This window comes from Fomitiporia mediterranea (assembly GCF_000271605.1).
Source record: "Fomitiporia mediterranea MF3/22 unplaced genomic scaffold FOMMEscaffold_15, whole genome shotgun sequence".
Taxonomy (NCBI): domain Eukaryota; kingdom Fungi; phylum Basidiomycota; class Agaricomycetes; order Hymenochaetales; family Hymenochaetaceae; genus Fomitiporia; species Fomitiporia mediterranea.
The window spans coordinates 1,388,329-1,413,147 of record NW_006760400.1 but is presented as its reverse complement, the minus strand read 5'-3'; the positions used below and the strand labels follow the sequence as shown (position 1 = coordinate 1,413,147).

The following is a 24,819-nucleotide window of genomic DNA, read 5'->3' as shown; positions in this document are numbered from 1 at the left end:
TACCACGCCTCCAGAGCCCCAGCAAAATGACCTGTGGAAAACTAGTTTCCCACAGGCTCTCGGGAGTTTCCACTCGTACTCTATTCTGTACGCTACCAACGCAACTCAGTCAATAATGCCCTGCCGAAAGAAAGTAATACAAGCTAGAACACAAAACCTGTACAGTAAAGGAGGAGCTGTATCATTTGATTTGTTCAGAAAGTAAGTATCTTTTTCAAATATTTATGTATGTAGTTTTATTGAATTTCTTTCATAGGTTTGCAAACTGGTCAGCTAGATTCATGAATGCATACCAGAAAGGCTTGACTGGCAAACAAGCTCAATGGGCAAACCGGAAATACCATAGTCATAGAGTGCTTCCTGATAATATTTTGGCTGAGTTATAAGTGTAAATACACAATGTACTTTCTACTTGACATATTTAAAAGCTTTTACAATTTTCTTGAGACTGAGACAAAAATCATATCTTCACCACGATTTTTGCCGCTAGGGTCCTTCCTAATGGAGTAAGTGGCTGTGTATTCAGGGTCGTGCACGTGATACCTTGGGTTTGTCGAGTTTATACTTTCCCTACCTTACCTTATCAGGCTTGTCCATTATTCGGACTCGAGTCTGACTAAGGTATATCCTAGTTTCTGGGGGAAAGATATAATTGTCGCTTGAAAGATATGATAGATTGTCAAGGCTTCTGGAATGGTGAAACTTAGGAGGGAGATCGCTGCCGCGACATTACCGAAAGGCACCCAACTTAGTCTACTTGACGCACCTCCAGATTCGGATACATTACCGCAACTTACTATTGTTCGATCGAGTATATTCGGCGTAGCGCTGCGTAATCAAGCACCACTCGACCAGAAGGCAACTTCGGAGATTGCAAAGATGGCCGGTGGAGATGGTTTGGCCATCCTTAGCTTGCCAAGTCTCGACCCACCAACACTGCATGCCATCTTACGCGCACTTGAGCGCTCCGTCCCAAAGAAGTCGGAAGGTGGAGCGCAGAAAGATGCAAAGAAGAACGGAAAGGAGAGAGCGAATGACGATGATGAGGGTCGTGTTCCAGGCCGTAGAGTGAAGCGCCAAAAGCCCATGCTTGACCCTGAGCTCGCACTGGTCGGTGCACTCATAGAAGGACGAGTATTTGGGGTGGAGCAAGTTAAGGACGTATCCAAACTTCCGACTTTGGAGACCCTTCGGCAACAGATTATTGGCCTAATTTCGAGTCCCGCAGTGCAGTTGGCGATGGTGCTCGGAGAAGCTAGCGGTGGGAAATTAGCACGGACTTTGGAGGGTCTAAAGAAAGGCCTTGAAGAAGGCCAACCTGCGAAAGCAGAAGAAGCAAATACCCCATAATCGTTATCCGATTCTCTTTTTTTGGTGAGTTGCTCGTTTCGATAGTACGGTCTATATTTACCGATCGAGAGACCTGCGTCTTTTGGATAGCACAATTAATACATCAATTTTACTATCCTTGCATCAAGCGCCCACCGTGTGTGGAAGATACTGGGTATTAGGATGCCGAAATATTGGATCAGCGCTATTTCACGGCAATGAACGTGCTTATTAAATGGTTTCTGCTAGTGACTCGGGCATGCACCTCGTGGTGTAGACATTCATCTTGACTGATTCTTAAAACCTCCGCGGCGTCTAAGGAGTCTGTTCTGGGTGTGCATTTCCTCGAAGTAAGTTCAGCGCACAGGTTTTGTGACCGCAGTAAGAATTGTGTTACTCAATGCTCCACAAACTCCGGCAATCTGATGATGGAGTTACGATGACTCCAACTCTTCTAATTCCTGGTCGGACCTAGTCACTTCAGTTATTGTTGCACATGCTTATCTACGGAACTTCACTGGCAGAACACACTCAGTAACAAAATGGCTACCACTACTTCCTCATTGCCCACAAACGTGTCTTTCGCGTCCATCCTCGATGAACAGTTCTCAGCTCCGACTAATAATGACGATTACAAGCTTCTATCCGCACTGAAAGCGCTTCATCCTGGGCGGAACACTTTGCACGTTGCGCTGCTTGATAATAACTTTGCCTTATCCGCGTATTTGCTTGCTGAAGGTATATCAGCGGAGATTCAGAATGATAAACCGAGGCATGAACTACTTGCATGGAACGCCAGGGCAGGTGGTGGATCCGCGGCTGGCTTGTTTGGTCGTGCCGTACCGACGGGCTCTATAAATGAGTCGACCGAAAAGGGTGAACTATACTCTACTCTCCGTATTGGTTGCATGACATTTAAATACAAGGACACGGACTTTACTGTCTACAAGGTTACCTGGGGTCACAACACTCTGTACGATTTCGTATTTGAGGCTCCCACAGACGTTGTGCGTGACGTTAATGAGAAATCAAGCACTCAAAGCGCGGGTCATGCATTTATTACTGCAGTCTATCGTTGGAACAATGCACTCAAGGATGAGATGTGGGTGTACCAAGGCGGAGTCTGGGCAAAAGATAAAGCACTTTGGGCAGCAATTCGCAATGCCTCATGGGATGACCTCGTCCTCGAGGAGGGATTTCTTGAAGGATTGCGTAGGGATACGCGCACTTTCTTTGGGAATAGGGAGATATATCAGGACCTAGGCGTAGTCTGGAAGAGGGGCCTGCTATTGCTTGGCCCACCAGGAAATGGAAAGACGGAATCGATCAAAGTTCTCTTGAAGGAATCTGGACAGACCGCGTTGTACGTGAAGTCCTTTACAACTTCGCGGGTAAGTATTCCGTTACACAGTATGTTATTCTTTCTTAATCGTTCCCACGTGCCCATAGGGACCTGAACTTGGTGTTCGTGCGATATTCGACCATGCGCGATCCCACGCACCTTGCATTCTCGTCATCGAAGACATTGACTCGCTCCTTTCAGCCAGCGTCCGCTCATTATTCCTGAATGAACTCGATGGATTGGTGCGTACACGCGTCCTTCTGCACTTTCTGACTTTCTCTGACTGACCTTCGCTTTCATAAAGGCCCAAAATGAGGGTATTCTGACAATCGCTACGACGAATCACCCCGAGCAGATTGATGATGCCATCCTGAATAGACCATCTCGTTTTGACGTGAAATACGATTTTGGATTGCCTATTTCTTCATTACGTACCACGTACGCACTTAAATGGATCCGAAAAATCGTGTCAATAGGTAGTTCTCCGGGTTCCTCAGCGAAGAAAACGACCGTCAAGTTCGAGCGAAGCGACACTGATCTCGCGGCAGAGGTCGCAGAGAAGACAGAGGGATGGTCTTTCGCTTTCCTCAAGGAGCTGTAAGTCGGAGCTTTTGCAGTTTGTGTTTTATATGTGACTTTCACCCTTGCTTACCTCACATTGCGCCAGATTCGTCTCATTTCTTTTGCGCCTTGCGCATGACAGGACTCGCGCTATCGCACAAGGAATGTCTACCGAGGACTATTCTGGGCAACCTTTTAGTGATTCAGTCCTCATGGACCAGATTAAAGTCCTCTCTAAGCAAATTCTTACCGTCAACGCGGACAGTGACAAGGCGAACATGGCAGAAAATATGGGAATAGTCCCAGCTGTCGTCGGACACGCGCCTCGAAGGCAGCTTGCAGTCAGACAGAATCTCCTTCATCCTGGCCAGAACTTCTAAGGTTGTAACTTGGTAATGTTCGGCACGCACACAATATCTAGTCGGATTCTTGTCAATGTATAAATTTCAATTACTGGTCTGTCATATATACAGTTTTGCGTCAGAATACATTTGCTTGCATAGATTCGAGTTAAAAGAAATTTCGTGGAGCCAGCCGTGAGAGGTTGCCACAACTAATCTTCCCGTCCATGATCAATTCACTAACAGCACGCGCCGTCCCAGGGGCATTGCAGATACCCTGGATTAAAATATATTTTTCCAATATTAATTGGAGCATAGAAATAAAATCAATATATGCGTACCCAGCATGTATGTCCTGCAGCAATAACTAACCCTTTCACCATGTGGTCTGCACCAACAATCGGACATCCACGCGGTCCAGAATTGACGTTAGGGAGGTAGCACGCCTGTTTCACCGTCACCTCCCCACCGCGCACCTCCGGACTGATAGCAGCCACTTGCTCGAATAATGCGTCGCATACTTTCGTGTCTACTTGAACTTCTGCGGTCGAAGCTGGTAGAGGGAGCCCATCTCCTGGAGAGCACGCATATACCTCGTTATTCGGACGAGCGTAGATCTCAGGCGTTGCACTGCGCCCATTTGGCATAGTAATGTCTGTAAAGAGGCAGTACGCAGAGACAGGGCGGGTGGGTCGGACTGTGATCGAGTGCGCTCGTGTACCGGTGATGGGTGCCTTTGGGAGGATAGTCTGTGTCCAGGGACCAGCGGAAACAAGGACGTGCGTGGCAGGGATAGTGGCTATCTCTCCGGAGGCAGAGTCAACATATGACACACCTGATACAGCCAGCGCCTGTTCCTCATTTGAGTCTTCGGATTTTGTATAAATGATATTTGTTGCTTTCCCAATGATGAGCTTGGCTCCTTTCTCTTGTGCTAACGCACACATGCTCGTCGTAAATTGATACGGGTGCACCTGCGCCGATTCCTTTCCTCCAGCCATTGGCTCATAGCTCTCCGTAAGCTCTTCCTTTACCCAGTCAAGGTCTCCAGGAAGTCTTTTCTTAACTCCCTTATAGCAGGAGTCCTGGATCGTTTCAGAAGTGTGTAATCCATCTTTCTTGTTCAGCGAGACCTTCGACGTCATATCTTGACTCCCGATATCCTCCCCTCGGCCTTCCCATTGACCAACATTAGTATATCTCCAGCCCCAACGCTCTGCGCCGCGGTGTTCCTTCGCAAGGCGCTCGTGTTCGCCGAAAGTAATGTCAACAAGTTCCCTTGGATAAGCCCATTTTGCAACTAGACCGCCTGCCTTGCCGGAAGCTCCTCCGGCAACTGAAGAGGCTTCAAGTATAGTCACTGACGTCGTCTCTGGGGAATAAGATGGATGATGCGTTAAGTAGTATGCGGAAGTGCAGCCGATAATACCACCGCCGATAATGACTATATTTCGTTCGGTAGACATTGTTGTGTGAATGCGTCGATGAGTAAGAGACAAGCTCAAAGTCGCGAGACACCAGGTGCGTGAATAAAACTTATCTATAAGGATGTAGGTATATTTCATCAGAAGTAGCCAATGTGCAATGGAGACTACATAGTACATACGGTTCGCTCTCGAAAGAGTTGGTACTCCGTGAGTCAGATAATACCTGCTACTGAACATGCAAGAAATTATCACTGTTTTTGAGACTGTGTCTGATGTCATTACCTAGGTGTCAACAGCTTTGAATTTCTCTGTCCTCCAACAATCCGTATGATTCTATGTGAATGTTACCAGATGTTACGATTCCAAGCCAGAGTACAGCATTTGGGAATAAAGCATGTGACGTAGTGATCGGGTCGGAGGATCGGCGGTGGACAGACAATGCTGACATAATGAATAGTCCTGAAATAGCCATTTCAGCGTCTGACTTTTTCTCTCGCAAGCATTCACAGAAGTTTCTGAACCTGGTTTAATCGCTGCTTCCAGATTCAATGTCATCAATTGCATACGTTTGTGTCGACATTATGTCTCAGGCGCACAATGGTCTGCATCATATGTGAATGCAAAGGGCGGGTTCTCAAGAAGGCATACTCTAAACTGTCGAAGTGGGTGGGCCATCCATACGATTCGTTGGAAGCTTCGCGAGTAAACGGGAAGAATGAAACCTCATTCTTTATGTGAAACAAAATAATGATACAAAGAAAATATCAATCTATCTGATCGATGTCTCTTTCAACGTAGGGGCCACTCATTGACATCCGGGCGCGCTTCCGATCTGTTAGGTAGCGAACACAACAATGAACAGTAGCCACGAACATGGTGCCACTGTTGTGTCCCGAAGTCTAGGCCTGTATATAGGTATAAAAGCACACTGGCGCCCTCCCCTTCACCTCAACCGTCGACCTCTCCCCTACCCGATCTAATCAAGGCCTGCATGTTAGCCCTGATAGCTGCGAGCCAACTCTTTCGCTGTGGTAAACGCACTTAACAATACCGCATTGGGTATACAGGTACACTTTACCTGTAAGTTGCATCCCTCCTTTAGGTACTGACTGTACACCGATGCGAATACAGACTACTTAGATGGCTCGAAACGAATCCTCCGGAGGAAATAGCAAGACTTCCCTTGCTGAGGCGGACAGCTGGTCGGAGCCTGCGCATGAGCTTCAAAGATCTGAGGACTTGGAACATCTAGAAAAGCGAAAAGAGTTCCAGCCCCAGCAAGACGAAGAGCAAGCTATGTTATCTAGGGTATACGTTGGGAACGTAAGTGAAAACAACCCACTCATCCGTATGAATAGCCAAACATTTTCTTCTGCACTTCAGATTTCACAAACAGTCAGTACAAAAACGCTGGCTCGGATATTCAAAGTCTGTGGACCTGTCGAACAAGTCAATCTGGGCTGTTATCACCTTGCACCAGACTCGACTGCTTTTGCCGAAGTGGTCTTTAGTAACCCCATCGCGCACGTGAGAGCTCAATACCTTAACGGACTGTTACTAGAGGGTCGTGCTTTAGTTGTACGTATATTCCCGCGGAATTTCGAATTCCTTGCTCACCTTTTGCTAACTCATGTGTCTAGATCTGCTGTAAGAGTAGTGAGACTCCCGAAGAGAGACGATTCGTCAGGAAGTTTGCAAACTCCAAACCCATGGAGAAGGCACAAGAGTGGAGGAGATTCTCGCCTCTGGATGGGCCTGGATAAATTATCTGCCCTCTGTATAATCTGTACAGTTAATGAACGAATACCCGTTTCGTAAACTCGATATAAAGGTACCTGTTGACTGGCATCACCCACTGGTGCTGAGGGTGGAAGAGACGTGGATGAGCATAAGAGTGGTTCAAGGTGGCTCGCGGCTGTCCGAATTTAAATAAGAAATCTAATCAGTGAGCCACCCATTATATAGTATTACACAGTACAATACAGACACATTCAGTCCTCAAGTGCTTGCAGTCAATTTCGAGTTGTAACCATTGCACTAGATCATCATGGCAAAATGGAGAATGGTGTGTAAAGATATTAGTATAGGTCTGCTTAACGTGCAACCTTCGACACACGAATATTTTACAACAATAGCAGCTAGACTCTGCCTTTCAAACGTCAATAACGTCAACGCCAGCCAATCCTGGAAGACATATTCTAGGCTACTAAAATCGGTACATTTATTCATTTGATCGACTGACTACTTCACGAACAAACGAAAAAGAATGAATCCTCATCCTTTGTCTGCATGGTAACAATGATATGAATGAAATATCATTCCATCTAATCGATGTTTACTTCAACATAAGTGCCACACATCGACGCAGCCCCTTCCAGCCGTGCTAGGTGTAGACACAACAATGAACAGTAGCCACGAACATGATGCCATTGTTATTTCCCTGCATAGATATAAATGCGCAGAGTGCGCCTCTCGCCTCCCCTTAGTCGCTAACTACCTAGTCAAAACCCAGGCGTCAGCCTTGACAGAGACTGGTATACGTGTGCACTGCGTCAACATAGTTGAGTGTACAGACACACGATAACCGTAAGCTGTGTTCTTCCCTTTAGGGTTAACCCAACGCTGACCATATCCAGCTGCTCAGATGGAACAAAATAAACCGTCCGAGGAGAATAAGGAAGTGCTCTTAGAAGGAAATGGGCAGGCTTTGAAGCGACTCGGGAATGAGCTCCTGGTTGCTGAAGGTATGGAATTCCGGAGACGGCGACAGGAATTCCGCAAAGAACTGGACAGAGAAAGAGCTAGCCTATCCCGAGTATATGTCGTGAATGTAAGCAAAGTCAATCCGCGCATGCATACACATGGTCTGACAGTTTCTTTCATTTCCACAGATCTTGCAGACAGTCAGCTCGAAAGCTCTCGCCCGGATCTTCAAGGCCTGCAGTCCAATCGCCGAGGTCAGAATTGGATGTTATTACCTTGCGCCGGACTCGACTTGCTTTGCCGAAATAATCTTCAATGACCCAGTGGCATACTTGAAGGCTGAGCACCTGAACGGGCTGCTATTAGAGGGCCGTTCGTTGGTCGTGCGTAACTTTCTGTAAAACGTCAAACTTCTCGCTGACCCTTTCAACTTCTGGTTGCCCAGATTTGTCATAGGAGTAGCGAAACTCCTGAAGAAAGACGTTTCCGGAGAAAGTTCACAAACACTAAACCTGTGGAGAATGTATAAGAGTGGAGAGCGAATTGCTCGTTCGATAGCATCTGGATAAATAATTGCTTTTTCCTATGTAATCTTGTTATAAATAATGGCGACAACCTTGTTTGTGTGCTTATTATAAAACTCACCCGCTGACAGTCACAATCTGTGAACTTCGAGAACAGTACAATTGTGGATGGACGCAGAAGTGTCTTAAAGTGGCTCACTGCGATTCAAGTTTAAATAAAACGCCATTTCGTTACTGTGACGTAGGCCACTCATTCTACGGTCACGGCACGCTTTGGCACAACAGTATTTTAAAAAAAAATTTAACCTTTACTTATATTCAATTTCAATTTCTAAGTTACTATACTAACAACAATCAACCATGCAACTAACAATACAACGTAAAATTTCTCTTGTTATTTATGCCATATCATCCTGCAGACAGAAAAAGAAAATCACCACCCTCCTACTGGCTCCATCCTCATCAAACAACGTTCAGACTACAGTCCCTTTCCCCTGCCTCCTTTCCGTGAGGATCGGCCCTTCTGAAGAACTCGAATTAGCTGCTCGGGCGAATCCTCCTCCATAAGTCCCACCGCGCTGATCTCGTCAAAGCGCTCGGTCTCCTCAACTGCATCCATGTCATCAAGCCAACCAGCGTCAGCTGGCTCTGGTCCAGTCTCAGGAAGTGGCATATTGTTATTCGTTGACGGTGTTGAGACCGAATGCGAATCTCGCCCACAGCCCGAGTTGGACATCGCGTCATTATCATTATCATGCGCATGTTCACTCAAGAACGCTTCGTCCTCTTCGTCGAATTCCAAAGGAACTGATTCGTCCGTGCGCGACGGGTTCATTCTCGGTGAGCGTACCTTCCTGAACTCTCTGCTGATCCTTCCAAGGCCTTCGTTTACACCTTCCGTCAAGTTCGCCGCCACGCTGCGTATTGGTATCGCAGTTCTGAATGAACCAGGGCGAGCTCCGTTAGGGAGCATCGGTATTATGGGAGGCGATGATCCAGAATACTCCAAACCCGAATAAATAGCCGATGCAAGCGGCTCATCAAATGAATGACCTGCCCGCACTGCGTGCGGAGTAGTTGCGGCACTGACGAAAGATTCGCCATGCCCGGTTGCGTACGCACTAGCCTCTACTTCCCTGCGCACATCAATCTTATGAACCGGGATATCAAAGTGCAGACGGCGGACGAGCGCGTGGTAGTCGTCACTGAGAGCGAAGAAAGAGAACTGATGAGAGAGATAAATTGTGCCGGGAAGTATATGTGTAGAGCGGGAGTGGGTCGACAGCTCGGCTTGTGCAAGCCATCTAGGTAACGAATACATCATCAACATAAACAAAGCTGAACCAAATTAACTCAAATAAATCGACGTACTCCGACTTTGTAAAGGTCCGTCGCTGTTCTTGCTGCTCTCGCGGAACAACCAGTGGCTCCTTAACGTCGTTCCATTTCGAATCTCTCATCAAGTTCCAAGTTGCAATGGTCGCATCCTTCGCAACCAATTCCGTTGCCAGCTGTTCTGACATAGCTGATGTGGAAGTAAGCCCAGCAGGTTTCGGTGGTGATGCGCTTGGGCGTCCCATAAAGCCCATTCCAGGGAGTGAGATACTTGTTCCTGTAGGTATAGGCAACGAAGCCAACATCGAGGAGCCCACCTCGGAGACCGTAATAGTCATTCGGCGTAACGACAGTGATCCATCTGCTGGGTCAAACGTAAGAATATCCTGATAGTTCGTAGGCCGTGTCTGAAGTCTTGGTGAGACGGATTGTGTCCGTCGGTGAGGTATTGAAGAAGGGATCGATGACGACACGGATGATGGTGGCGAGAATGTGCCCTGCGGAGGTAAGAATCTCGTGGGCAGTGAATCCGTGGATGACGAGATGAACGTGAAAGCCAATGGGATCGCGAGTTGCTCCGGTGAAGTGACTGGATTAGAACGAAGCCTTACAATAGGCCGTACTTCAGTCGAAAGCGGTTGCTGCGGTGGATATGAGTAACAAACATGAAGTTAAAAAAATGAATTATATACAATTTCCTTTGCGTTCTTAACCCTTCCCTCGATGTGACTCGCATCGTCTGGCTTTCCACCATACGGATTTGTAGCGAATATGTGAATCGTACGTTTCCGAGTACTAATACCAACCCAACGACCGTCAGTGGAGTGATCCGTGAATTCAATGATGCCACTTGTTCGACCTCGACGCAGATCATAGAGATGCCAGGATGTGGTCATCGTCGAGGCTTCCCCGGAAGCGGGACGACTCTCTATACTTCCACTGGAATCCCTTCGTGTGGGGCCTGATGCAACTTTGTCGCGAGGACCAGGACCAGCATCCAGTGACGTGGATCGCAAGACGCGAGAAGTCGGCTTGATTTGATACATACGAACTGTGCCACCATCTTCTGGAATAACACTCAAGTTCGTCCCATCCTCGGAGAACTTCAAGTCGGCTACTATCTGACTATTCGGTGATGAGAAATTCAAAAGTAGTTCCGGCCTTCCTGTATCCCGGTCCTCGAGAAGCGGCTGTAAGTCTAAAATCGTAATATGAACGGAGTCCACAGAAGAAGCCGACCCAGACCTAGTCTGGTCCGCCCCATCGGCTCCTGAATCATGAACATTAGATGGACTCCGTTCATGGCCAATACTGTGAGAACCGGCAGGTGCACTTCTGGAGAAGAACTTTCGCAAACCCCCTGGATCCGGAGAAGAAGTGCTCCTGTCTCCACGCGCAGCAGCTACTGCCATCCCTCCAAGTGTCCTCATTCCACTTAAGAACCCACCACCCACCTTCAGGGCAGCATTTCCTATGTCTGCCTGCGTAACATTCAGTGATCCAAGTTGAATAGAAGGCATCTGTGGAACGGCCATGCGTGGGTAGATGTTAGAAATGGATGAAGACTCCGATGCTGGAGAAACAGATGCGAATGCAAGCAATCGCGAAGAAAGGGTAAATACGGCATGAGGGCGGTCTTGCCGCGCGGAATAGATAGTTTCTACAGAGCCCTCGGGTGTGTGCAATGATACAGGTCGCGAAAAGATAGACAATTGACGTGTTTGGATGGTGTGTAAAATGTTAAAAGTCCGAGAGCATAATATATGCAAAGAGAATGGAGAAGTGGTGCTCTATAGTTCATTAGTGAGAGTCATTGAAGAGATGCGATCAAGGTTACCCACAACGACAATGAAAGAACTGCTTGCTCGAATTGACATGACAGTAGCGCCCGAAAAGTTAAGTTTCTTGATTTCTTCGTGGGTAGCCAGTGAGTAGACTAAGAGATAGCTTGCATCATGTTCCTCAATTCTATGAACAGGCAAAGTGAGAAAGTAGAAGTATTAACGAGATGTAGGTTGAAGCTTACACAATTCCGAGCAACGGCCTCAGGGGGGCATACACGTCCCTGACTGAATCCTGACGGAGAGGTAATCTCGGAGTAGGCAAGATGCTGCATGCGGCGACTGCTCCGGGCATGCGGCGATTAAGAAGCTCACGGACTTCACTCAAACGGGTGGTATCCCATGTCTGTAAGCCATTCTCGTATCCAACGAATAGTAACCTCCTTGGCGGGGACGATGGCGAAGGATATGCTAACGTCGCGAACGACGCGAATACAACTTTGTCCTTACCTCCAGATGTCGTTGGATATCGAGTATGTTCTGAGATGGTAGATGGGGGCATGGCATCTTCATCAGATTCGCTAGATTTAGAGGCATGAGGAGTCATTCTGAGTCGTGCACGATCACGATCCTTAGTTTCTCCGGACGTTCCCGTGCTTCGGCGTCTCGCTTCCTTTGCATTCACAAAGGGGTCGGTAGATGGCCTGGACGTAGGATAATGAAAGCTCGATCCGCTAACTGTGACATTAGAAATCCGGGGTGCAGCAAAGTTAGACAAGGGATTTGTAAATCCAAGCTGCGGAGAGGTTGGAAGGAAGGCTTGAACGTTCTGCAGCTGTCGTGAGAGAGAAGATGGTGACGTAGGATTACTATTGAAAGCTTGTTAGTGCTTGGCTACCAAATGTGCGAAACGTGCTTACCGCGAAGCAAGAATAGGTGCCCGGGTACGACCCGGGGCCCGAGCGGGGGATACTGGCGGCGAGTCCAGTAGCATTACTTCGGATATCTGTCCTGGACCGCGCTCTGGTTCCTCCGAGCGACTCGCCTCCAAGATATCTGATAACGCACCATAGCGGGGAACGTTCCGCTCTACTGTATCTCCGTCATTGTCGTCAGAAGAACGTAATCCCCCTGGTCTCTCCGGTTCTGGTTGTGGCATAGGCTCTTCACGATGTTCGTAAAGCGAGTTGTGAGTCTCAGCGGTCGTGCTAATGTCGCTAACACTAGAAAAGGGGTTGAACGTGAGATCAAGCGCATCCTCATTCGGACCGTCGCGTTCCGCGGGAGCACTGCGTTCATCAGCGCTCCGTGCCCCAGATACGGGCTGAGGGATCTCTTCCACAACCTGTCTTGCCTCGTCCTCATCCCTTAACTGGAGTAAGTCCAGTTGCGGGGTATCTACTACGAGTTCCTGCTTCTCATTGCTATCCATCGTGGTGTCTTCCACCGGCGGGGGTGGTGGGTGCATGGTAGCACATTCAGGGAGAGTGGTGATGGGCGTCTGTACGAGCGAGTGCTGCTGCTGGCCTTTTCTATTATTGCGTCTTCTGGTGTTCGCATGCTTTGATGTGCGTGAGGATGGCGTGTTGTTCATTAACCAGGCCGTAAGAGGTGGCTGGGCAACAGATGGGGGTGTACTTCCCAATGAGAACCAATTGGACGAGTGAGATGATAAGGTAAATGCTAATGAAAGAAAGCAAACGAGAAATCAAAATTAACAAAAAGCCCAGATGTCCGATAAGTTAAGTAGTGCAAGCTAATGCAATACGTGGGGAGAGCAAAGCAGTGGTGTATCGTCGACAGCGCGCAGGTGGTGGTACAGTACGCGCTGACCGCATACGTCGCTGACTCGTTAGCTTATGTACCCACGTAACCCGAATAACCCATATCGGGTAGAAAACCCCTATTTTGGTGAACACACAAGACCGTCTCTACCAACGACAACCATGGCCGTGACGCCCGCTACAGGAGCACATAAAGGTCAAAGGTACGAAAGAAACGTAGCGAAGTAATCGATTGTGATGCCCTTTGTGATTTGGTTCGAGATTCTCTCTTTCATCCTCATCTTCCAAGATCATAGCTTATTATACTAATCCGAAGTTAGCAAAGAGACTGCGGCAACCAGTGCCTCAACCTAGAAGCACGGGTCATATGTCTTCACCCCACGAAACGAACCCCCTCGAGGCCTTGCCCATAATAGACAGTTGGCTGAGTTTGCCACCGGTCTCTTTGTATGCGTTCAAAACGGTCAGCATCAAACCTTGTTATCTATGAACGCATAAGCAGACCGAACTGCTCAAAGCAAAGCAACTCTCGCCTCTCGCGTGAAGGCATGTATTATGGTGAAATAAAGCGACTAGAAACTATATCCTTAGTATATCCAAATAATGCATGTTTCAGCACAAAGAATGATACTATGACATGCACTCATACTCGTGCTGCATGTTGAAACAGGTTTCGATTGGACATTATAAATAATCATTTCATAACAGGATTCCGTTTCAAAGCACTTAGTAAACCCCTTATAAGTCCGACACTCAAATGGAGCTTCAGCACGCATTTAATTAAACAAGTGTTCTAAGCTAGACCAGGGCGAAAAGACAAAACAAACGACAGAAGTAAAGCTACGAAGACATCATGCTATGGATAAGGACCAAACAAATGAACAACGAAAGCCTGGAGACCGATTCAGTTTGGTTTACTTTGAATATTCATACTGTATTTATTTTGACTCTGCAAGGAAACAACTTGTGCAATGAGCGACGATGGGTATTGTATATGTAAGTGACGAAAGAAAAGAAAGGAATGTGTTGGTTGGTTTCTGCTGCTGAATTTGATTTGATTGTTGTTCAAATAGATAGTAAGAGGGAAGATAGAATAAATGTTGGGGGATCGCATGTATACTCGGGAGGAAAAGTGAGGGAAGCGAGGGAAGGTAAGTGGACGGGTGAATGAATGACCGAATGAACGACCAAAAATGCAAAGCTACAAGACAAGTGATAGTAATCCCAATAGCAATAGTCAACGTGTGCGGATTAGCTAAATAAACGCTAAAGACGATAGCGAACAAGAAGGAAGAGGAAGACAAGAGTCCAAATGCAAATTGCCAATGAATGAACTGTCCAGAGAGACCAGTACTAACGAGGTGAAGCGAAGATAGACAGCATCTTCTCCGCACCCTCCTTGTACTTCTTCAGTTTTTTGTTCTTAATTTTCTCCGGTTCATCAGTCGTAATAGTCCGTGTACTAGCATCCGGTGATTGTCCACCACTAGACAGCACATCTGCCGACGCATTCGCGTTTGGTCCTTCACCGTTGAGCGATTGGTCATCTGATGACGGAGAGCCCATGGACGTTGTTGACTCTTTGCTTTTCAGTGAAGGACCTGCAGTTACGTTTGTTTGGCTGCTAGGTGCTGGAGAGAGGAAACTGGCATTGCTCGAAGGGGCAGAAGACAGGGTGTTCGCTTTTGATTGTTGCTTGAATGTCCGGTTAGAGTCATTTGACGACGCACTTGGCGGTGGCGAGCGAGCCTTAAGGAATTGCTTAGGATGCCGACGGAATGTAAGTCCAGGATTCCTTCCTCTTCGTTGCTTGTCCGACGGGGTCGGTGAGGCAGCCTCCGAGGTCGTCGCATCTGACGCCAACGACATCCCAGAAACATTCCGACGCGAAGAGGTCTTACTTGGTGTCGATGACTTACGGAACACCGCCAACCTGTACCGATCAACCACGCCGCGCGCAAATAGACTTGTACCCTTCGGGCCGTTGCGATCTTCCGCACCCATAGGAAGAGCTTCGACAAAGTCCCAATCGTCATCTTCGTCACGCTCCATCAAGTCATCATCCGCACCGTCGGACAGATATTGATCCAACGCAGGAATGCCAGACTTCTCTCGTCGAGGACGGCCTGCACGTGCTGGTATAATCTTTGATGGAACAGCACCAAGTGGCGGCTTCGTTATCGCGTTGGCCGTCGGAAGAGTGCTTGCCTGGGGAGTTACTGGCGTCTGTGGTGCCGAAGTAGCGCCATCAATAGCTCCCTCTGGTGTCTTGTCCGTGTCATCCGAGAGAGGCGGTACAGGTGTCTCCTTGACCGGTGTCGATGGCTCATCCATCGCTCCCGCTGCTGCAAGTGCAGCTCTATGCAATGCGACAATCTCTTCCGCAGGTGTAAGTTCAGGCACCACATGTACCTCAGGTTTCGTAGGTTTAGGTAACTCTGGTAATTCCGGTTTCCTTGCCTCAGGCGTTTTCGGCTCGTCAACCTCATCCATAGGTTCAACTTCCTCTTCCACATCCTGACCTACGTCCGCGTTAGCCAGTCTCTGGATGTCCTCCTCTTCGTCGATTTCTTCATCATGCTCCCCCTCCTCGGCTTCAGCGTCCTCATCGTCTTCAACTTCAATGAGCACTGAGTGCCTGCCTTTGAAGGAGTAGCCATCGAAGAGGTCTGGCTGATCCTCTTGTGGTAGTGTAGGGGGACTGCTCGACTTGGCTGGTGTACGTGCACCTGAGTCCTCGCCATCAGTCGCCTCACTCGTCTGACCGTTATCTTCACCTGATTCGGTCGGCTCCTCGTCAGCAATGATGGGTTCCATGTCAAGGAATGTATCATCGAAGTTCTGGGTATCGCTTGCATTAAGCGGGTCAATAGGAGGAATGTAAGGTGCTAAAGTACTGTTGTCAACAAAGCGAAGAATATTACAAAATACTCTACTTACGTATGTAGCGTTTGTAGTAAACATGCGACCAGTCTCTGCAATATTTGGTCAGTCGAAGAGAATATCAATTATATCTAAAACTCGTACATCATAGAGAAATAAGGATGACGTTTGATGCGAGGTTGTTTGATTCGCAGTGCGGGGTTTCGTTGAAGAAGCTATATCCTGATCAGCTAGGTCTCTATCTCACAATAGGCTAGCACGTACACCACGGATAAGGGACTTCGTGTCCTGATCCATCACTCTATCATCGGGGAATTTGAGTTCATCCTGCAACACTCGGACATACATCTCTGAGTGGTTATTTGCCCAGAACGGCGTCTGCAAATCGAATTATTAAGACTCAGAAACAGTACAGTGTGGTGAAAATTTCACTTACAATGCCTGTGAGCATCTCGTACAACATCGTCCCAAAACTCCACCAGTCCACCTCGTAGCTGTACGCTTGACCTTGGATCACCTCAGGTGCAAGATACTCAGCAGTACCGCAGAACGTTGCGGTCGAGTCGTTCTGTCCGATTGCCCACCCAGTCTTGTTTTCCTCGCCCTTCATCCAATGAGGCAACGGTTGTGTTTGGAAGTCAGTTCGGGAACCTGAAGGTGTTGCAGGAGCGGTAATGGGCGATGTTCGTCGCGGAAACTCCTTTGACAAACCAAAGTCCGTGAGGACAATATGTCCATCTGCACCAATCAATATATTTTCCGGCTTCAAGTCTCGATAGATGACACCCGCTGCATGTAGACCGTCCACCCCTTCGACAATCTCAGCGGCATAAAATCGGGCACGATCACGTCCGAGACGGCCCCATCGTGCAAGTTGAGTTGCAAGATCACCACCAGGATGGAAGTCCATGACAAGATATAGATTCTCCTTATCATGGAACGACCACCACAGCTTCACCACAAACGGATCCTTCGCCTCACGAGCCATGCGTTTCAGAACCGCCTGCTCAGTCAAAGTATGTTGCAACTCTTGATGTGCAAGCACATGCCGTTTTGTGATAGCCTTCAAAGCGTAGAGATCCTCTGACTTCTTGTGTCGAACAAGTAGAACCTTCCCGGCACATCCTTTCCCAAGCACACGCATCATTTCAAAGTCGTCAATGACAACCTTCTTTGTTGTCTTCGGCTTCTTCAACTTTGTTTTGCGTAAGACAGCCTTTGTGCGCTTGTTCCTTCGCTTAACACCGTTTGTCGAGATGGACGAATCGTCGTCTACAGTCGTCGTGCTCTTCCCTTCCTCAACTTCCGTTTCAGTTTCCGTGACCTGCACCTCGCTCTCGTACTCAGCAGCAGACTCATCTCCGTCGTGTTTAATAGATGATGACTGCAATAGTCGGGACATGCGAGTCGCCTTGTCCGGATCGGCAGACTGCGAACGCGGTATTCGATTTGCAATACTGGCGTTCGTCTCAGTAGTGGGTGTCAAAGCAGTTTCCTCCGGGATGTCTAAAGAAGTCCGTGGGATGGTATCCGAAGGCTTAGGAGTGCTCGGAAGCTCCTGAGCAACATCTTCATTTTCCTCAGCCTTCTTCACACCAATGTTCTCCGCTGTCGTAACTTCCTCCTCTTCCTCTTCCTTTATATTTTCGATCGCTCCTGCGGTCTGGACTGGCTCCTCAGCTTCAGGCTCCTCCTTCTCTGCTGTGATCAAAACAGCCGACTCTGCCACAGAGGCGTCATCGCGCATTTCGATCTTCCGCGTCTGGAACTTCGAAGCGGTTATATGCGCAGCTAGATCGCTCCTAACGCGCTTTACCGCCCTCTCAACGCGTTCACTGATCAAATCGTCAGTTCGTATCCGGATAAAGCGCCTCCATGCCTTTGACCGCTTCAAAGAGGGCTCGTTAGCTAGCGCCGTTAGGTATCCCGCAAGCGCCGTACTTGTAGCGCTATTCGTATCTGATGTTGCGGTGAGCGGAGACATATATGGATCCCAATTGTCTAATTCCCGAGCTGGCGTTGACGCGGAGGTTGAGTGCGATATGGGCGATACCGCAGATTGAGCTATGCTATTCCTCGAGCTCGGAATTGACGGAGTGGTTTTCGCATCCCTCGGACGTTCCCTCTTATTCGGTCCTGGTGAAGCAAAGCGGGAAAGCGTGGTCAAAAAAGACGACTTGCGCTTTTTCTCTGTCAGACCATTCTCGACGTTCTCATCAATAGGCTGTAGCGGGATATCCGGTAATGAAAGATCGGGATGAGCGGAAGCAATCTTCCGGTGTAATGCCTGAATTTCTTGTCCGGTTCGTGTGAGCGTCATATGGTGGGTAGGAGCTGGAAGGAGTGGAAGCGGGTCAGCCATGGCAGGATGCGGAGACAGAAAGAAGAAAGGAATGAAATAAACATGATGGCTCTATGCATTTAAGACAAACTAGAGCGGGAAAATGCAGACTCGAATCGCCGCCCCCTTACGTAAGTTGACAATGGTGCATGACGCGCACTAGACGTCGGGTCGCGTGCCACGGTGAAGAGAAAACGGGAAGCGAATCCGACAGGAGAATGCAGTGCATACAAAATTTTGAAATATCGTTAAAGGAAAGCTGTATGCTAGTTGCAGGCACTGAAATGCATGTCCCACGGCATGGTCCATCCGGTGTACACGCAAAAGGAGTGAAAGGAGAATGATGCAGAGACAAAGAAACGTTGACGTACTCTTGATATAAATGCTGTAGCAATTCTTGTCATAAGGCGTTTCAGCAACACTAATACTCCATGGCCCCTCCTCTGCGCCGAACCGAATTAGCTTGCGACGACCTGGGCGCTCATACGGTATCTCCAATGTCCTCGTCATTTTCTGCTTCCTGTCTGGCGAGTCCAATTTAATCGCCGTCGTCTTCGGGAGCGGATCGTTATCCGATGTCGAATTAAAGGTGGTAGGTGTGGATGAAGGAGAGGGAGGAGATACGGTTTGTTGAAAGAAAGAAATATCGGTGACACTGGCCCGGCCGTCGCGTGTGCGAGCTTTCTGCCGTCCGTAGCTGAGCGATGCAAAGTTCGAGCCGTTCTCGGAGGGTGTTAAATCTACGCTGCGACGCTGTGTGATGGTATTGAACTTTTCCTTCTCCCTATGCAGTTGCGCACTGCGCAGTGTAAACGCGTTGGGGTAGTAGGGTGCTGGGCCAGGAACAGGCGGGCTGTTATCGGAAAGCGTGGATTGATACAAGCCCAAGATGGACCTCAACGTCTTCTTTGACTTTGTGTTGGTGTCGATTTGAGAGGTCTGTCTTTCGGCCGAGGAAGGATCGATGACACGAACGGGCATCAAGGAGGGAAGGTGTGTCTCAGACAGACGATGACCTGCTTAGCGCCGGAGCTAAGTGAGGATCCCACTTTGATATGCGATGTGACTGCTGTGGGTGCGGGGAGGTGACAGGGTAATAGTAAAGAACGTAAAGAGAGACCAGCTGCAAATTATTTCCTGCTGTGTCAGGGCCTAGACGAAAAACGCGGACGTGCGGATGAAACGTGTTGCCTCGAGGCCGGCACAACCAGTGGGAAAAACACGGCTTCCCGGGCAAGTCGTTGCGGAATTCAGTCACTGCTTCGTGGTAACGTGGCTTAGATGCACTCAAACTCTTGATCAGGGCGAAGGAGTTAGCACGGCAGCAGCGTCGATGCACAGTAAAGGCTGGCTGGATGGTGTGGGTGTTCAGATGACGAAGACGGAGGTTGAAAAGATTGCACAGGCAACGGCAACGTTGTGTTGGGATGCGCTGTCTATGTAAGTCAAGCTCTGACGTCTGTTTCCGTTAATAAACTAAATGGCCACCCCCAGTTAGGATGTCTTTTTCAGATTCAAGCGCGTCGGCTACTAAGGTTACTCTCAAATGGAATAAAAGAATCACACCCAAGATGCAGCAGAAGCTCTCTGGCAAAGATGAACCTTTTGTACTCCTTTGATCTTGTTCATCTTCGTAAGTGCTACCGATCCGCATGATACAATATCCGGTTAGATCCAATTTCCAAACCAACATCAACGCCCTTTCCTCTCCCAATTCAACAGTTGTGCACGATCACCACGAAGGAGCTCCGGGCTTTCCTTGTCGGTCCAGAACTCTAATGCGCAGGCTTTGTCATCCCCTCGAAATGTACCTTTCCACTCAAGGAATCAAAATGCATAAAATAGAAATCACCAACAGGGTTAAGTAAGCATTGAGCAACCCTAAAGGTGTAATTATGGTATCCGGATATACCCTATTGGTCGACACGCGTCACGCATCGCTCGTTGATCACGTTCGTTTCGCGTTCCACTAGGGACTGGCGCGGATAGCTCTAACCGCGGATCCGCACCGCGGTTAAGATTCTCGCGGATATGCTAACCGCGGTTAAGATTCCCACGGCTACCGCAGATTTCGCGGTAGCCGCATTATTGTAGTAGAAAAAAAAATAAACCAACTACTTTCATTCATTCTGTTAATTCAACTACACAAAAAGTCAAAAAAAATGTCTCAAATCAATTCACCAACATCTCCTCACTCTCATTTCATCCAAAGTTACAATATGTCTCGAGTGCCAGTTGGCATCATTTCATCACCCACACTGGCATCATTCATAGATGCTGTAGCTGCTTCTATCACAGGAGAAGCTCTGCCTGTACAGCTTTCTGCACTAAAAACCTGGAGAAGAGTGAAGACTTCTATATATGATCAGACAGATGGATCAAGTTTGGGTTTTAAGTGATGAAGAGATTATTGATGCATTATATACTTTATTTACCCAAGTATCACTGCTAATTATACTGTATTGAAGCTGCCAGTAGAGACAAATGGAAGTCACCAGCATATGACCATTACAATGTCTCTGTGCACTGGTTTGATCAGGCAGGCTTAAAGAAACTCTCCTTCATTAAATGGCTGTTGGATCTTGGAATGATACCCTACTTTTTTCTAATATTAATGATGCTTTTTCAATTCTTGAAGCTAAAACATCTCAAACTACCGGTTCTTAAGTATATTTTCAATTACTTGCATTAATTTTTCAATTATTTATATTTTTTCTTTGTATATTTTAATGTTGTTATACCCATACTAATTAGTGGAGTTAATAGTACATGTTGATTGACATGTAACTACAAAAAGTGTGATAAGAAAATTAAAAGAGCAAAACTTACACCAGGTATCGAGCGAAGGTTTGCTTAACCGCGGCTACTGCGGTAGCCGTGGGAATTTTAGCCGCGGATAAGCTTATCCGCGGTTGTTGTTGCGGTCAACGGTGACGGATGCCGCGCCAGTCCCTACGTTCCACTCAGCTAAAGCCTGCTCGCGCGATTGGAGGCGGCCCTCACACGCCTCTCTTCGCTGCTGCACTTCCCATCTCTCCTTTCCCTTGCTCTCCTGTCAGTACTACCAATCTTCACACTGCGCGTCTCATTACCTGATCCTTGACCCCCGGCCTCTTACTTACCAGATCTTCTTGAACGCCATCAATACATCAACACCTCAAGATGGCTGCTCCTCCTGTACAGCCTGCTCCTGAAGAGGAAGACGAATACGAGTCCGACGAATATGATGTCGAAGATGATGGTGAAGGAGATGCTGATTTCAAGGACGCCCAAGATGATGAGGACGAGGACGAAGACGAGTCCGGCGATGAAGAAGAGAGTAGTCAAGTAAGGACTCTCCGTCCTCTCGTTTAGGTCCACTCAGCTCATCTTATGTTTCCAGCAGAACCTCACAGCGCTCCTCGTAGCAGTATATCGCTTCCCGATCATCCAGGCTTCTTATCCGATCGCTGATTTTCATTCCTAGGACCCAAATTCATCTGCTCAAGCTGTTGATGAGGAAGAAGATGAAATATATGCGCCACCCGGCGAAACAAAACCCGCTGGCGATGTCATTGATGGCAACACACGTGCTGAAGCTGCCGGAAAACCGCCTCTGGTCGAGGACCTGCCAATTGATAAGGTAGCAGACCGGATTAAGACATCAGCGCCCGCGGCGGGTATAAAACGGAAAACGTCCGGCGACGAGGACGACGAGGACGACGAAGGGGAAGAAGATCCAGAGGCAAAGAAATTAAAAGCCTAAACACGGCTAGGATTTTCGCAGTCCACAAGAGGCTCTCTTCGTTCGTCTCTGCTTAATATACAACTCTGCAATGCTTTGAATCATATTTATTCTGTATCTGTTTCCGCGATGTACGATTTCGCTTAGCTATCTTAATGTATTGTCCTACTATAAAACACTTCAGACTATAAATTCAAATTGCATGATAGCGAGTCCAACAAGCTCCAGTACAGGAATCAGAAATGGCATGTCCACTCATTTGAAGCGCATATAAGCAGTCCCAATTTGTCCGAAGTGCATACACTCAGGGCACCAGCGCCTCCTCCTTCCACTCCCATCCCTCCTTAAAAAACCTCGTACGCCGATTCGGTATAACACCAAGTTCGACATAATCCACCTCAATCGGGTCAATCACCACAAGCGCAAAATTCCGCAACGCATCTTCCACTTGCTTCTTCAGATTCTTCTCTCCCCCTTTTTCCTGATTTACTTCCTCAAGCTTTGGAACGGTCTCGGGCCACTCCTTCGCCGAATTGGGATCGACAAGACGCGTCCCAGGTACAGGACGTAACCACGAAGCGCGCATATGTCCACTCATACCATCAAACCTAGCACGACGCTCCTTTTCCCAGTCAAACTCCCCTCCTCCTGCAAGCTCTGTACCAGGGAACGATCCGCGCAGCCCAGCCACACTCCTCTCGATATCGCGCTTCTTCTCCCCGGGAGCTGTGTCTGCTCCTGTGAGTATGAAGTCCGGAGCGGGGTAGACATATGCAAATCCGGCGATACGCATTTGAGATTGTTGTTGAGGGAACCACCATGCAAGCTCTACGTAAGGGCTTTTTGCAAGTTGTGAGACCTTGGGCGTACGTGCGTCGGTTGTCGTGAGTAGGAAGGGATGGGCGGCAGAGCGCGGAGTGACGAAGGCACGATGAATTAGTGAACGGACGCAAGGGATTGGCACATCCCTAAGCGAATCGCTTCGTTGAATCGTTGCGAATTGATAAACTAGGCATTACAATTAACCGTAGTAAGTAAAATATTGAAGTCTTAAGGGCGATGCAACCAACTATGCATATGAGTAATGGGAATTGTGCCACCGCCACTCACCATTAGCCTTCTTGTCCTGCTCTAAAGCTTCTTCAATAACACGCTGCCACTGTGGTGCAGAGTTCCCGGCTGACATTATATGTATACTTGGGCTGAAATTGGCTGCTCTTCTGAAATGGTTTACGAGGATTGAAAGGCGGCTACTGGCATTCATGCATGCATGAAAACACAGATGAACCCTAGGAAGTCCGCTCATTCCGAGGCAGAGATATCGAGAATTTGGCTACGTCATCCGATCGACATCCGCTTGATGCCGCAGATATCTGCTTGCACGAAACTGTATCTACAGTCAAAATTGTCTTATTGCATAACGTTGGGAGAAAGTAAAATCCAATGCATTATACAAATTATGCATCATGACAACACATTTTGGCTGAGAACTCAACTTTTGTTCTGACCAGAAGCTATGCATTGTGATAATATGCAATAAGACAATTTTGACTGTATCCGCCTTGTTGCCAAACAGCAATGGGGTACCGATTTCAACGTTCATGATTCAGCGTCTATCTGATACAGCGATAGTGCCTTCTCGTCAAGTTCGCTCATTTCGGGTGCTCGATTTGCAGTAGACGAAGAAAACTCCCCTAAGACTTTCCATGTAATACACCACAGCTACATCAAAGATCGTTTCATTCTTCGGTTCCCATTTAAGTTTACAAGTACACGAATACGGTGCCCTCTCCTTCCTACATATTCAATGATGGCTCTATCATCACTGCTTTGACTTTGCGATGAGTTCCTATCGTAGACGAATCAGCACTGCCTTCCGCATCGCTGGAGCAAGAGCGAAAAAAAAGGTCGGATCACATACATTCAACTTTCCGGGGTGAGCACCCATGAGGTCGTCAACCTTCTGGCCGTTCTTGAACAAGATGAAAGTAGGCATCTGAAATCCAGAGAGCATAACAACACCGTAAAATCAGCATCGATACAAACATCAGAAGTGTCCAAGACGAAAGGCTCCAACTTACCGCCTTGATTCCAACTTCCTGCGCAATATCAGGCGCAGAATCCACATCGACCTTGTAGAACTCAATCTCATCTCCAGCTGACTCGGCGAGCTTCTCAAAAATGGGAGAGATCATACGACACGGGCCACACCATGTCGCCCAGAAGTCGAAGACGGTGTACTTGTCCTTATTAATCTACACGACGCACAAAAGGGCCGTCAGAGTCGAGATAGAGAGTATACATGGATAAAATATCAACATACAATCTCCTGGAATTGCTGAAGGGTCTCGACTGGAGTGACACCGCCCATTGTAAATATCTACTTGTGGAGCTGACGTGAAAAATCGGAAGTGGCTGTATGCGCTCACAAATACTGTAGGCGCGAAGAAAGGACGCGAAATGGAGATATCGTAGACGGTGGTAGATACTGAGACAGTACTAGTTAAGACCCAAGAGGGTGGGGACTGGTAACTAGCCGCTCAGCACTTGACCTGGTTTTATACCTGCTCGGCTGTGTTCGCTAGGATGACGCCTTCAGATGACATAATAAAATCCCCCATGCTTCTGACCAAGCCCGAAGCACAATGAGTTCGTGCCTCCACGTGACATAACTAAACTCAAATCACTTTGATACTTTCTCTCTCTCGATACTCTCAATAAGGTCTTGAGTCATTAAAGACGAA

General features: G+C 47.9%; 11 protein-coding genes across 11 annotated transcripts; 6 read left to right on the top strand and 5 right to left on the bottom strand.

The window, feature by feature from the left end:
- Positions 1–224: 224 nt before the first annotated feature.
- Positions 225–386, top strand: FOMMEDRAFT_95967 (uncharacterized protein; the record flags this gene model as incomplete). The annotated part of the gene is made up of 1 exon (XM_007270920.1): positions 225–386. One exon carries the CDS (start codon positions 225–227, stop codon positions 384–386), a length of 162 nt encoding a protein of 53 aa, XP_007270982.1.
- Positions 387–762: 376 nt separating this feature from the next.
- Positions 763–1,308, top strand: FOMMEDRAFT_50369 (uncharacterized protein; the record flags this gene model as incomplete). Its single annotated transcript, XM_007270891.1, has 1 exon — positions 763–1,308. A coding segment is annotated over one exon (546 nt), but the record flags the coding sequence as incomplete, so codon positions are not given.
- A 929-nt stretch (positions 1,309–2,237) lies between these two features.
- On the top strand, positions 2,238–3,272 carry FOMMEDRAFT_113993 (P-loop containing nucleoside triphosphate hydrolase protein; the record flags this gene model as incomplete). Its single annotated transcript, XM_007271107.1, has 3 exons — positions 2,238–2,720; positions 2,779–2,913; positions 2,976–3,272. 3 exons carry the CDS (start codon positions 2,238–2,240, stop codon positions 3,270–3,272), a joined length of 915 nt encoding a protein of 304 aa, XP_007271169.1.
- A 442-nt stretch (positions 3,273–3,714) lies between these two features.
- On the bottom strand, positions 3,715–5,101 carry FOMMEDRAFT_143144 (FAD dependent oxidoreductase). Its single transcript, XM_007271106.1, has 2 exons — positions 3,915–5,101; positions 3,715–3,850 (listed from the first exon to the last, which is right to left on the bottom strand). The coding sequence occupies exons 1-2, from the start codon at positions 5,037–5,039 to the stop codon at positions 3,743–3,745; spliced, it is 1,233 nt and encodes a 410-aa protein (XP_007271168.1). The 5' UTR covers positions 5,040–5,101; the 3' UTR covers positions 3,715–3,742.
- Positions 5,102–6,140: 1,039 nt separating this feature from the next.
- On the top strand, positions 6,141–6,763 carry FOMMEDRAFT_31772 (uncharacterized protein; the record flags this gene model as incomplete). The annotated part of the gene is made up of 3 exons (XM_007270885.1): positions 6,141–6,323; positions 6,384–6,578; positions 6,641–6,763. 3 exons carry the CDS (start codon positions 6,141–6,143, stop codon positions 6,761–6,763), a joined length of 501 nt encoding a protein of 166 aa, XP_007270947.1.
- Positions 6,764–7,644: 881 nt separating this feature from the next.
- On the top strand, positions 7,645–8,272 carry FOMMEDRAFT_161606 (uncharacterized protein; the record flags this gene model as incomplete). The annotated part of the gene is made up of 3 exons (XM_007271105.1): positions 7,645–7,830; positions 7,892–8,075; positions 8,160–8,272. The coding sequence occupies 3 exons, from the start codon at positions 7,645–7,647 to the stop codon at positions 8,270–8,272; spliced, it is 483 nt and encodes a 160-aa protein (XP_007271167.1).
- A 433-nt stretch (positions 8,273–8,705) lies between these two features.
- Positions 8,706–12,937, bottom strand: FOMMEDRAFT_136948 (uncharacterized protein; the record flags this gene model as incomplete). The annotated part of the gene is made up of 6 exons (XM_007271104.1): positions 8,706–9,531; positions 9,599–10,203; positions 10,255–11,352; positions 11,404–11,530; positions 11,589–12,212; positions 12,264–12,937. The coding sequence occupies 6 exons, from the start codon at positions 12,935–12,937 to the stop codon at positions 8,706–8,708; spliced, it is 3,954 nt and encodes a 1,317-aa protein (XP_007271166.1).
- Positions 12,938–14,117: 1,180 nt separating this feature from the next.
- On the bottom strand, positions 14,118–19,702 carry FOMMEDRAFT_129110 (uncharacterized protein). The gene is made up of 6 exons (XM_007271103.1): positions 18,723–19,702; positions 16,447–18,344; positions 16,275–16,388; positions 16,155–16,225; positions 16,068–16,102; positions 14,118–16,015 (listed from the first exon to the last, which is right to left on the bottom strand). The coding sequence occupies exons 1-6, from the start codon at positions 19,330–19,332 to the stop codon at positions 14,481–14,483; spliced, it is 4,263 nt and encodes a 1,420-aa protein (XP_007271165.1). The 5' UTR covers positions 19,333–19,702; the 3' UTR covers positions 14,118–14,480.
- Positions 19,703–21,334: 1,632 nt separating this feature from the next.
- FOMMEDRAFT_23563 (uncharacterized protein) lies at positions 21,335–22,251 on the top strand. The gene is made up of 3 exons (XM_007270870.1): positions 21,335–21,405; positions 21,477–21,678; positions 21,734–22,251. The coding sequence occupies exons 2-3, from the start codon at positions 21,514–21,516 to the stop codon at positions 21,815–21,817; spliced, it is 249 nt and encodes an 82-aa protein (XP_007270932.1). The 5' UTR covers positions 21,335–21,405; positions 21,477–21,513; the 3' UTR covers positions 21,818–22,251.
- Positions 22,252–22,257: 6 nt separating this feature from the next.
- FOMMEDRAFT_170966 (uncharacterized protein) lies at positions 22,258–23,261 on the bottom strand (the record flags this gene model as incomplete). The annotated part of the gene is made up of 2 exons (XM_007271102.1): positions 22,258–23,083; positions 23,186–23,261. The coding sequence occupies 2 exons, from the start codon at positions 23,259–23,261 to the stop codon at positions 22,380–22,382; spliced, it is 780 nt and encodes a 259-aa protein (XP_007271164.1). The 3' UTR covers positions 22,258–22,379.
- Positions 23,262–23,783: 522 nt separating this feature from the next.
- Positions 23,784–24,630, bottom strand: FOMMEDRAFT_113978 (thioredoxin). The gene is made up of 4 exons (XM_007271101.1): positions 24,399–24,630; positions 24,157–24,330; positions 23,997–24,071; positions 23,784–23,924 (listed from the first exon to the last, which is right to left on the bottom strand). Exons 1-4 carry the CDS (start codon positions 24,444–24,446, stop codon positions 23,898–23,900), a joined length of 324 nt encoding a protein of 107 aa, XP_007271163.1. The 5' UTR covers positions 24,447–24,630; the 3' UTR covers positions 23,784–23,897.
- Between the last annotated feature and the right edge of the window lie 189 nt (positions 24,631–24,819).

Bases quoted from the DNA above. Each gene is read 5' to 3' on its own strand.
- FOMMEDRAFT_143144 (XM_007271106.1), bottom strand. From the start codon at position 5,039: ATGTCTACCGAACGAAATATAGTCATTATCGGCGGTGGTATTATCGGC. The intron at 3,851-3,914 runs GTACGCATATAT...ATTTTAATCCAG, and splicing joins CTGCAGGACATACATGCTGG to GGTATCTGCAATGCCCCTGG.
- FOMMEDRAFT_129110 (XM_007271103.1), bottom strand. From the start codon at position 19,332: ATGCCCGTTCGTGTCATCGATCCTTCCTCGGCCGAAAGACAGACCTCT. The intron at 16,226-16,274 runs GTACGTGCTAGC...ATCAGGATATAG, and splicing joins CGAAGTCCCTTATCCGTGGT to CTTCTTCAACGAAACCCCGC. The intron at 16,103-16,154 runs GTACGAGTTTTA...CAAATATTGCAG, and splicing joins CATCCTTATTTCTCTATGAT to AGACTGGTCGCATGTTTACT.
- FOMMEDRAFT_23563 (XM_007270870.1), top strand. From the start codon at position 21,514: ATGGCTGCTCCTCCTGTACAGCCTGCTCCTGAAGAGGAAGACGAATAC. The intron at 21,679-21,733 runs GTAAGGACTCTC...TTATGTTTCCAG, and splicing joins ATGAAGAAGAGAGTAGTCAA to CAGAACCTCACAGCGCTCCT.
- FOMMEDRAFT_113978 (XM_007271101.1), bottom strand. From the start codon at position 24,446: ATGGGCGGTGTCACTCCAGTCGAGACCCTTCAGCAATTCCAGGAGATT. The intron at 24,331-24,398 runs GTATGTTGATAT...TGCGTCGTGTAG, and splicing joins TTCAGCAATTCCAGGAGATT to ATTAATAAGGACAAGTACAC. The intron at 23,925-23,996 runs GTATGTGATCCG...CGTCTACGATAG, and splicing joins CTCACCCCGGAAAGTTGAAT to GAACTCATCGCAAAGTCAAA.